Source organism: Macaca fascicularis, chromosome 2 (assembly GCF_037993035.2).
Source record: "Macaca fascicularis isolate 582-1 chromosome 2, T2T-MFA8v1.1".
Lineage (NCBI taxonomy): Eukaryota > Metazoa > Chordata > Mammalia > Primates > Cercopithecidae > Macaca > Macaca fascicularis.
Genome location: NC_088376.1, coordinates 35,639,453 through 35,651,462, shown reverse-complemented (window position 1 = coordinate 35,651,462; position 12,010 = coordinate 35,639,453). Strand labels below are relative to the sequence as shown.

The following is a 12,010-nucleotide window of genomic DNA, read 5'->3' as shown; positions in this document are numbered from 1 at the left end:
TGTAGGATCATTTTATTATTTTTATTTTATTCCAGTAGTTTGTGTCCATGTATCCGTATGTGTGTATATGGGTCCATTGAGGGTTTTTTAAAATAGTTCAATTTTAGGAAAATACTTTTAGAGTTTGGTGGATGGTTCTGCATGTCACTGAATTTATTTTCTTAGATTGGTAAAGTCTCTGATTTTGATCTAACTTTTTTAGTATTAAATTATACTTAAAGAATCAGAGAGATATGTTAAATATATTTTTCTTCCTTCAACATTTGTTTGAAGCCTTTTTGAGGCAGTCTCATTGTAGGAAGATATTGAATATTGTCTCCTCTCTTACGATAGTCAGGACAGAGTGACTTGGAGAAGTGCAGATGAACTCCCGTGGCTTTTTCAGCAGCAGGGAAGTAAACAGAAGCTGCATGATTGCCTTCTGAATCTCTTTGTGTCTCAAAACCTTTATAAAAGGTAAGAAACATTATAGAACATCCTTCCCCAGAAAGAGAGATTTAAAGATGTTCAGTTTAACAAAGAAAAATGGTATTTTTAATTTAAAAATTAGTCCAGGTATCTGAAATACAAACAGTGTAGGAGAAATCTTGAGACAATTTACAAATCTCTATTAGATCTACTTTTCCCAGGAGGAAAACACAGAGTACTGCTGCTTTATGAAATCAGAGCTGGAATGATTTCTGTTCAACTTTTTATCTTATGCTTACATTTAAGCAGGTCTAAATCTAAACCACCCAGAGAGGTGGTTCATGATGTCTGCTTCTTCGGGCCTTCAGATATCTGAAAGCATTGGCTTCAAAGTAGACTCTGGGCTGCAATAGAATCTGTCTGGTGTTGAATTTATTTGTTTTTGTTTGTTTGTTTATTTTCTATGTCTGGTGTTGAATTTAAAGAAATAATTACCCTAATTCAAAATGTATTCTGTTTGTCTCTCTTGTTGTGTTCTGGTTTGTCAGTGGCAGAACTGCCTTTTTATGAGCCAACTGTCTAACCTGCTAAACTTCATGAGGGTTTTTTTTCTGCCTTACTTAGAAATTTAGACATTTCTTATACGATACGTATGTAATTTATTTGGCTCCTATATAAACTCTTTCAGATTTGTTGCATGTCTTAAATTATTTCTGATCTCCATTCCAATTTTTCATGATTCCTTTGAAATCAGGTTATTTTAGTTTACCAGCTCTCCCATGCTACTTAAAGTCACCTACAAATGAATAAGCTTACTTTTGTCATTCAGTTTCTTGATGAAAATGCAAAGTAGATACTCTGTGACAGTTGATTTTTCATTAGTTTCTTCTCTTTGAATTTCCATACTTAAAATAATTTTGGGAGTGAACTCAGCAGTTGGCTCCGTATTGTGAAATGTGTAAAAAGGATTCAAATAGATTCCCATTGGTAAGTAGCCATGATGGTATTAAGGATAACAGCCAACACTGTGGATTACTTACTGTGTGCCATAATCCCCCTACAGTACCAGCCGAGGCAGCTAGTGTCTCCATTTCTGCAGGTGAAGGTGATGAGGTCTAAGAGGTCAGACAACCTGCTCAAGATCACATAGCTAAGATAGTGGTGGAACTCAGATAGTGAGTGGTCTGAGTCTCACCTCACTACACAATACTCGCCTACTAATAAATTGTCAATAACTTGATATTAATTCTGGAATTTCCATTCTGTAGTGGATTTTAAAGTGTGGTTTTCATTAAAGTACTGTTATTTGTTGAAACAGGGGACACTTTGCTGAGTTGCTGAGTTATTGGCAGTTTGTTGGCAAAGACAAAAGTGCAATGGCAACAGAATACTTCGATTCATTGAAGCAGTATGAGAAAAACTGCGAAGGCGAGGAGAACATGAGTTGTTTAGCTGATCTTTATGAAACCTTGGGGCGATTTCTCAAGGATCTAGGCCTTCTCAGTCAGGTAAGCTCAGCACATCAATGGCAAGCCAGAGACAGGTGGGATTTTTGTGTTCACTCTTCTGTTTTTCTAAGATGTTAATGTAGTTTTCATTTGTTGTGCTATAATCTTTAATATTTAATCAGATGACAGATCTTGCAGCATTTCACTCACTTTAATTGGCCTTTCACCCTTTTTCCCCCCAGGCTGTAGTACCTTTGCAGAGGTCTCTAGAGATTCGAGAAACAGCTTTAGATCCCGATCACCCAAGAGTAGCCCAGTCCCTCCACCAACTAGCAAGTGTATATGTGCAGTGGAAGAAGTTTGGCAATGCAGAACAACTGTATAAACAGGCATTGGAAATCTCAGAAAACGCTTATGGTGCGGACCATCCATATACTGCTCGTGAACTGGAGGCACTTGCAACTTTGTACCAGAAACAAAATAAGTAAGATTTTTTAGATCAGTAATACCTGATTTTATGAAGGGGAATTATAGTTTTAATGTACTTATGAGGTAGGCTTTATTTTATCACTGTGTACTTTTCCGTACCCTGTGCCTAATCTTCATGTGGTAAACAGAGAAAATTAGAACTGTAAGATTCATCTCTGTTTGAAGATGTATGAAGGATAGAACATGGACTTTTGAGTCATATAGTCTTGGGTTTGAATCCTGGAATCCTGGCTCATTCACTGACTAACATTGAGTGCTTTACTAATATAAGTTTAGTATCCTTTATCCAAATGTGGAATGAGAAGTGTTCAGGATTTCGGATTTGTTCAGATTTCAGAATATTTGCATATATATAATGAGATTATCATGGGGATGGGACATCCCCCAACTCTAAACATGAAATTTATTTATGTTTCATATACAACTTATACACATAGCCTGAAAGTAATTTTATGTACTAGTTTTAATTTTGTAACTTCTAGAAGTATTGTTTCATACAAATTTTGTGTGAATTTCACATTTAAACTTGACCAGAAATTAGTCTATGCAGAAAAAGTTGTTAAAAATTAATAGTGCGCTATAGAAAACTAAAATTTTGGATTTTCATTTAGTTAGGTTGCCCTTCAGAGACTTAGGATGAGTTAGTTAAAGATTATTAAATGTCAGCTACTTAGAGGACTAGACTTAATTTATTTTGTCAAAATTTTTTTAATTGAACAGAACTTTTTATTAGAAAAACATCCATGATAGACTAAGATATCTTAGTGTTTTGCCATATTTTGTTTTATGAAGGGTTTTTAGAGATTTGTAATGTCATATGACTATCATTTCTAGAAAAATGATGTATTTAATAGCCCAAAAAGACTTTACACTATGAAAAGAGTGCTTTCATTTCACTGAAGTATACTTTGAATGTTTCTTTTGTTTGACTTACTGTAATTTTTTTTAAGATATGAACAAGCTGAACATTTTAGGAAAAAATCCTTTAAGATTCGTCAGAAAGCTGTAAAGAAAAAAGGCAACTTGGTAAGGAGAGATTTCTTTTGTGTTGTGTTTTGAATGTAAGAGGAAAAGAGCATCATAAACGCATACACCCCACATGTTTAAGAGCTTTAGATTTTAAAATCTTCTAGTTTTTAAGAAAAGAACTACCTAACATTTTCTTATTTATGTGTTAAAATATCATATTACTGAGAAGTACAATTTAGACTTTAAAAAGTGGAACTCGAAATTCATTTGAAGGTTAGGCTTTGAAAGACGGAATTTAAAGCTACCAGTTTAAAGGGTTGGAAAAAGGAATAAAATAAATGTAGTTAACATTTTGTGTTATGTTCAATGTGAAGAAAGCCTTTCCCTCAAATACACAATAAAAGTTATTTTTATTTTTTTAAGTTGCTGATAAAGTCTAAATGTAGCATATTTCTTTAATTTAAAATGCTGTGTGCATTTTTATGGACCTGATATTTATGTGTTTACCTATGGGGTTGATAAATATCTGCAAATTAATTATATTCTATTGTTTCTTGAAGCACTTTGAGATATAGTTTACTTTCTAAAATACAATCATTTTCATGAAATAGTTTTTAATGAATTTTAGAATGTGTTGCTATGTGGAAATATTTGTGTTTGTAAATCATCAAGTTAATTTACTGTGATACTTAAAATAAGTTATCTAGATTAAATGGGAAAAAAGGAAGATGTTTTAGGACCCTCATATATTGTTTCAGAATCAAGGATTGCACCTACTTAGTGATTGCTTTTCATTTTTCATATTCGCTGCAGTATGGATTTGCCCTTTTACGTAGACGGGCTCTGCAGTTAGAAGAGCTTACATTAGGTAAGGACACACCTGATAATGCTCGGACCCTCAATGAACTGGGTGTTCTCTACTATCTTCAAAATAACCTGGAGTGAGTACCATGGGGTTAATAATGAAAATAACCATTTTCTCTTTGATACAATGTTGTTTTACATTTTTATCAAGTCTAAAGCTAGAAAAAAATTGATAATGCCAAATTTCATGTATGATGTCATATAATGAGCATACACATACTTGAAGACCATGGTATTTTCTCTACTGTGTTTCTTTTCACATTGTTTCTTTTTTTTTTTTTTTTCTTAATTTTGAGATGGAGTCTCGCTCTGTTGCCCAGGCTGGAGTGCAGTGGCGCGATCTCGGCTCACTGCAACCTCCACCTCCCATTCAAGCTATTCTCCTGCCTCAGCCTCCCGAGTAGCTGGGACTACAGGCGCCCGCCACCACCCCGGCTAATTTTTTGCATTTTTAGTAGAGACAGGGTTTCACTGTATTAGCCAGGATGGTCTCGATCTCCTGACCTTGTGATCTTGCCCGCCTTGGCCTCCCAAAGTGCTAGGATTACAGTTGTGAGCCACCACACCTGGCCCACATTGTTTCTTAACTGAAAAGTTATTCTGTAGCTTCCCTGGTGTATTTTGTATATTTATGAAAAGTGAGTTTGTGTAGATATTGTGCATGAGACCTCACAGAAGCAGCAGCTTGGGACTAATAGTAAATCATGCAGACAGTTTCTAGTTTTATTTGTCAGTTTATTTGGGCAAAAGGATTCAAAATGACATTTATATGTTATAAAAATAAATATTTTTGGACTTCAGATATGAGAAAAATATAACAAATTTGAAACTTTGGATGTCAGAAAAGTATAATAAATCTTTAGCCCACTTACAGAACCTTATGTAAAAAATAATGATTTATTCTTTTGTTAAAAATTATTTAGTACTGGCTGGGCATGATAGCTCATGCCTGTAATCCCAGAGCTTAGGAGGCTGAGGCATTAGGATCACTTGAGGCCAGGAATTCGAGACCAGCCTGGGCAACATAGTGAGACCCTGTCTCTAAAATAAAATTAATAAATTTGCCAGACATGGTGGTACACACCTGTAGACCCAGCTACTTGAGAGGCTATGGTGGGAGGATCACTTGAGCCTAGGAGTTCAAGGTTACACACACACACACACACACAGTAAAATAAAAATTATTTAGTACTAACTCCAAAGGGAGGAAGAGTGAATACCAAAATCTTTTGTTTGACCTAGGTCTAATAATTTTTAAAGTATAAAACGTTTGTTTTGGAAAATACCAGTTTTTCTTTCAGAAGTGGAGAATTGAGGCAATCATCCACACATTTTAGGCCCTCAAACTGTCAGGAAAAGGGCACGAAGAGATAGGGGTGGGGAAGAGGGGGAAAGTAAGATTTTGAGCTGAATCTCTTATTTTAACTTGAATCTAAGAATAAAGATGATTCAGTTCTCCACTCAATTTAGGGGTCAGGATTCCAAACTCTAGAGAATAGATAGTTTAAGCCATTTTGGGATTGTGTTCACAGAACAGCTGACCAGTTTCTGAAGCGTTCCTTAGAAATGAGGGAGCGAGTTCTAGGACCAGATCACCCTGACTGTGCTCAGTCTTTGAATAATCTGGCAGCTCTATGCAATGAAAAGAAACAGTATGATAAAGCAGAAGAACTTTATGAAAGAGCTTTAGATATTCGGAGACGTGCGTTAGCTCCTGATCACCCCTCTTTGGCATATACAGTGAAGCATCTTGCCATCTTGTATAAGAAAATGGTAAGTAATCCTTGGCATTCTTACATGTTTTACAACACATCAGTTAAGCCATAACTGCTATCAGCAAAATAATTTATCTTTATCATGGATAGGTTAGTTTACATGAGCTTTAAAGATCATGATTTAACTTTTAACAAGTAACTGAGCAGAACATTTAAAAATAATTATTTCATACTGAACTGGTTACATTGATTATTGATTCTGAAATAATATACTAGTAAATTAATATGCTGGTTTTGTTTTGTTAAATACATTCCAAGTACAAATGCATTTATTAGTATTCTAAATCAAACTTATTTTACATTTCAGAAGTTCTGAAATTCCACCAATATTAAGTTTGCTGTGTAAAGCAATGTAAACGTAAGAAATCAGGAGACATCTTTGTAGTTGATTAAATGAACATTTTTATTTCATTCTTTCTTGGCTTTGCCTGTAATTAAATGTAACCATTGTTTGCCATAAGGTTCTATACTGAGTGATATTTGGAATTTTTATAGCTGTTCTCCAAAAAAAAAAAGAAAAAATCCAGGGATGTCTGCTTTCCCATTTAGCATAGTTACAGAGCTTTGTAGACTATCTTTAGACTTTGTGGAACCATTACTGGTCATCCTGACACTGAAGTTGTTTTAGTAAGAAGGGTACATTGCTGCTCTTTCTGCCCAACTTTCAGATGAAATGAAGTAGTTAGAAAAATCTGGAAAGGATTTGGCAAGAAATGAGCTTTTTATTTTGATGCAATCTCCAAATTATGTGCAATATGGTAAATCTACTTTAGCTGATATGTTTTTACTACACTAGAAACAGTAATAGTGGATGATCCTAAAGGGTGTTCTGAATTATCAAAGGAAATGCTTTTGTATACAGTGTAGCTTTAGATTTTCAGTTATCTATAAATTTAATCATTCCGCTGAGAGGAAATGCTTCTGAGATTTTTTTTCCTCAAAATTATCCTTTAATATGAAATTTTACATATGAAGAAAGCTCTGATAAGATAGTATTTATTGCCTTATATTTTTGTTAGATTTAACTTTTGTTTTTTAGGGGAAACTTGACAAAGCTGTACCTTTGTATGAATTGGCTGTTGAAATTCGACAGAAATCTTTTGGCCCAAAGCACCCTAGTGTAGCTACTGCTTTGGTGAACTTAGCTGTTCTTTATAGCCAAATGGTAAGTTCCCATATTTTAACGTTTTATCAGTGAATGATTTTATGGTATAAAATATAGAGAAACATGAATTAGATAGGGAACAGTAAATACAATGAAAGACAATTTAAAGATATTTCTAATACTTCCTTTAGTACTTGAGAAACTATTGAAGTTAGACTTATATGAAGTCCCTTCCTCTTAGTGTAAAACGCTGTTTAGTTCAGAGCATAGGCTTAGTTTCTAAAGTTGTGGAGATACCCTACACCCCTCCATATAATATTGTACTTAAGCCTGTGGCATTTGATTATGATGGGCAAGAATCAGGTGGGGGACCCATTGGGCAATAAAGGAACAGGTTTTTGCTTACAGTATTGGATTATGGTCAGATGGTTACTGAGCTAGGTCTAAATCTTAAGTATCTGACTTTCTGTTATACTGCTTCTTCTATGATTATTCATAAATTAATCTGTTTATTCCCATCTTTTAGAAGGATATTAACATTTTAAAGTACTAATCAAAGTCGGTTAGCTTAGTCTAGAATACATTAATTTCAGAAACCCAGTGTGTTTAAGTGAGCATTATTATTTTTTTAATAAGAAAAAACATGTTGAAGCTTTGCCATTATATGAAAGAGCATTAAAGATTTACGAAGATAGCCTGGGTCGGATGCATCCTCGAGTTGGAGAAACATTGAAAAATTTAGCTGTGCTTAGGTAAGAATTTTTTTCACTTTCTTTATAAAGCCTCTTTTATTTGAAGTAGCTTTAATTTGTCTAAGAAGAGCACAAAATATGTATTACTGAATGTTTTCTTAGAGTAGGGAGGGGTTGTTTTTTGCTGATCGACTTCAAGAGGTACTAAAGTAGTATCCAGAAATGAAACGAAGGCTGCATGATCTATTTTGCAGAGGAGTGTATATATGCATCATGGCAAATAGTGAAGGATGGTTTACACTGCAACTGGCTCTGGGAGTAATATGGGTAATTTGCTGTCCTCAGAGTGAATTTGCCATTAAGTATATGTTGACTTTTGCTTGCTCATTTGTATTTTTGTCAGGATGCAGAGAATACCTAACTTTCCTTAGCAATTTCACTGCCTCTATTACAACATGGTTTTAATGATATCCATATGAGACACAAAAATACTGATATTGGTAAAAAGGAGAAGAGTTTGGGTGTTGTTTTACTGGTCTGCTTGAGTGAATGAATACATTGGGAAGAGGGGAGAAATGGGCAAATATTTATAGCTTCTTTTTCTGTATCCCATAAGGTCATTTTGAATTGGTAAGAGGTTATATTCTCATTTTAAGAGTTTTTTTTTTTTTTTTCTCTCTCTCTCTCAAAGCTATGAAGGAGGAGATTTTGAAAAAGCTGCTGAATTATACAAAAGGGCAATGGAAATAAAAGAAGCAGAAACATCATTCTTGGGTGGAAAAGCTCCTTCACACCATTCATCAAGTGGAGACACGTTTAGCTTAAAAACAGCTCATTCTCCTAATGTTTTCCTTCAGCAAGGACAAAGGTAATAGCAGCAGTTAGAATTCTTTGCAAATGTACCTTAAGACAAAATAATTAAACATTTGGAACATTTGAATTTGAAACTTTAAAAAAATGTTTTAAGAAATTTTACTCTTACTATGTGTGATTTAACTGCTATTTGTATGAAGTTGTATTGGACTGCATTAAGTTGGAATTGTGATTGTGTCTGTTTTAATTGTTTAAAAGAATTTTCCTATTATCTGGTATCCAAGGATGTAGACACATTAGAATTGTAAGATGACATGAGGAGCAAATCATGAAAAGTGGGTTGGTCTTTGTTCAACAAAAGCTGGCACAGCAGTTAAGGAGTTCAAGAATTCCATGAATCTTGGCCAGGCATGGTGGCTCATGCCTGTAATCCCAGCACTTTGGGAGGCTGAGGCAGGAGCAGCACTGGAGACCAGGAGTTCGAGACCAGCCTGGCCAACATGGTAAAACAGTCTCCACTAAAAATACAAAAAAATTTAGCCAGACAGGGTGGTGCATGCCTGTAATCCTAGCTGCTCGGGAGGCTGAGGCATGAGAATCACTTGAACCCAGGAAGTGGAGGTTGCTATGAGCCGAGATTGCACCAATACATTCCATCCTGGCCAACAGGGTGAGACTGTCTCAATAAATAAATAAATAAATAAATAAATAAATAAATAAATAAAATAAGAATTCCATGTTTCTTTTCAGCTCTCAAGAGCTACTTTAGCCTCACCATTCCTCTTGCTTTTCAGCAGCAGTCTGGCCCAATTCTCTACCTCAAAGGAAAGTTTCAAGGATTAAAAGGATAATGTTTATGAAAGATTCAAATTGTCTTCAGTGAAACACATTAGTCACAAGAATCCCTATTGCTGCATTTTAAAAAATTCTTTACCCTTTCCTTGAGCAGACTGGTCCAGTCCCTCTGCTTTTTGCTCTGTCTACATTGTGTATTATTTATTACTATATAGTATATGTATCTGCATAATGTCTGAAGTCATTAATGCAGTAACAGGTCAAGCTCTTTAGCATTCTTTGTCTTTTCCCAAAATAGAGATATGATATTCTCCTTTATCTTCCTCCTTAGATGGCCTAAATCTGTCTCTTCATTTACCTCAAACTCAAATTAGTATGCCATTTTTATACTGAAAATTATTTTTATGAATTTTATAAATATTGCAACATTTTAGATATTGTTTTGGACCATTTGTGTATTTATATATAATAAAATCATCAATTTAATACTTGCAAGATCCTAACATGTATTAATTGTAAAAGTGAAATATGTAATAGCCACACTTCACTGTTTTAAAATAAAAGTGCAATTTTAAGTTCTTTTTTCTCCACTCTAGTTTATACAAGAGGGCTGTTCTGCATAATTTTTAAAGAAATATGTTGAACGTTTTTTTAGAACTTGAAATGGACCGGGTGTGGTGTCTCATGCCTGTACACCTAGCACTTTGAGAGGCCAAGATGGGCGGATCATAAGGTCAGGAGATCGAGACCATCCTGGCTAACACGGCGAAACCCTGTCTCTACTGAAAATATAAAAGACTAGCTGGGTGTGGTGGCACATGCCTGTAAGTCCCAGCTACTTGGGAGGCTGAGGCAGGAGAATTGCTTGAACCCGGGAGGTGGAGGTTGCAGTGAGCTGAGATTGCACCACTGCACTTCAGCCTGAGTGACAGAGTGAGGCTCCGTCTCAAAACAAAACAAAACAAAACAAAAACCTTGAAATGTTATCAATACTTGCTGCTCAGTAGTTTGCTCAGCTTAAGGTTTTGGTTAATGTTCTCTTAAGGCCGAGTTACTACTCACAGGGTGGTCCACAAATCATTATCACCACCACCTGGCAGCTTACTAAAAATTCAGACTCTCAGGCCTCTCCCCAAACCTATTGAATAAATCTGTATTTTAGCTATAGCCCAAGGTGACTAATATGCACATAAGTGTGAGAAGCAGTGGTATAACTGTACAGCACTATAGTGGTAATTTAAAAAGAAATGAGGCAGTATATAATGAGCATCCTTCTTCCTCCTTTGGGAGTAGTCCAAGAGGGAAAAATATAAGATAAAACTATAGCCATTAACATACCTTTCTGGGTTTGGCAGCTGTGAAAGACACAAAGTAATTGAAAACACAAATATACCAGACAATGATTTTAGAATTAAGCTGTTAAGAGCTTAGAATTTGATTATTTAGGGGTACAAATAATTTAATACATAGCAAGTAATGTGTTCAGTTTATCACCTTAGAAAAACTGCTTTAGGAAATAATCTGAGACTAGTACTCTAGAAGAACCCTGACAAAAGGAAAAACTACCTTAAGAATATTATTCTTTGTACCTCCAAAAGTTGTGCCTGAATAACTATAGTTGGGGACATGATCACTCAAAATTATGTATTCTAAAAGAATGAAATCTAAACATAATAAACTATGTTTTGATATTCCTACTTATTTTACTACCAACCCAAACGTTCTCATGTAGAATGCATACTTAAAAAGATAAAAATAGCTGGAACATCTTTGTGTATGCATATTTGAAGTTCTCAAATAGGAATATTTTATTCACATCAATATGCACCTTCACAATGAAAATGGTAGCTTTCAGACAACTCAATTATAAATCTGAATTGGTAGAGTACTTATTTATTCTAGTTACAATTTTCATTCATTAATACTTTTTTTTTTTTGGGAGACAGAGTCTCACTGTTTTCCAGACTGGAGTACAGTGACGCTCTCTTGGCTCACTGCAATGTCTGCCTCCCGAGTTCAAGCGATTCTCCCATCTCAGCCTCTTAAGTAGCTGGGATTACAGTCACGCACCATCACGCTCGGCTAATTATTGTAGTTTTAGTAGAGACGGGATTTCGCCATGTTGGTCAGGCTGGTCTCGAACTCCTGACCTCTTGATCTACCTGCCTTAGCCTCCCGAAGTGCTGAGATTACAGAAAGAGAAATAAGAAAAAAATGTGATGCAGGGGTCAAAGCTTCCTTTAATAAATATTCTTAGCTGGGCACGGTGGCTCACTCCTGTAATCCCAGCACTTTGGGAGGCCAAGACGGGTGGATCACCTGAGGTCAGGAGTTCGAGACTAGCCTGGCCAACATGGTGAAACCTCGCCTCTACTAAAAATACAAAAATTAGCCAGGCATGGTGGCGGGCACCTGTAATCCCAGCTACTTGGGAGGCTGAGGCAGGAGAATCGCTTGAACCCAGGAGGCGGAGGTTGTGGTGAGCCGAGATTGTGCCACTGCACTCCAGCCTAGGCAACAGAGTGAGACTCTGTCTCAAAAAAAACAAAATAAATATTCTTAACTGGCTATTAGGTTTTTTGTGTTGTTCAGTGTACGTATCCAGGGAGTATTTTTATGAGAAGAAACTAGTAATACTTATTTTCTCTACAA

At 35.5% G+C, this 12,010-nt stretch overlaps 1 protein-coding gene across 12 annotated transcripts in view; it reads left to right on the top strand.

Annotated features, from left to right (window-relative positions):
• NPHP3 (nephrocystin 3) overlaps positions 1-12,010 on the top strand; it is a 48,984-nt gene that overhangs the window by 33,191 nt on the left and 3,783 nt on the right. For 5 of the 12 annotated variants that reach the window (XM_074031051.1, XM_074031050.1, XM_005545773.5 and 2 more), the window contains 10 exons: positions 334-456; positions 1,727-1,916; positions 2,099-2,340; positions 3,296-3,371; positions 4,128-4,255; positions 5,711-5,951; positions 6,993-7,118; positions 7,695-7,810; positions 8,442-8,618; positions 9,361-9,653. In XM_074031051.1, coding sequence (XP_073887152.1) covers positions 334-456; positions 1,727-1,916; positions 2,099-2,340; positions 3,296-3,371; positions 4,128-4,255; positions 5,711-5,951; positions 6,993-7,118; positions 7,695-7,810; positions 8,442-8,618; positions 9,361-9,406 — 1,465 coding nt within the window. In that variant the 3' untranslated portion in view covers positions 9,407-9,653. Of the gene's footprint in view, positions 1-333; positions 457-1,726; positions 1,917-2,098; positions 2,341-3,295; positions 3,372-4,127; positions 4,256-5,710; positions 5,952-6,972; positions 7,119-7,694; positions 7,811-8,441; positions 9,296-9,360; positions 9,654-12,010 lie in introns of those variants that run through there. The other 7 variants (XM_045386985.3, XM_065539907.2, XM_065539906.2 and 4 more) reach the window with 7 other exon arrangements.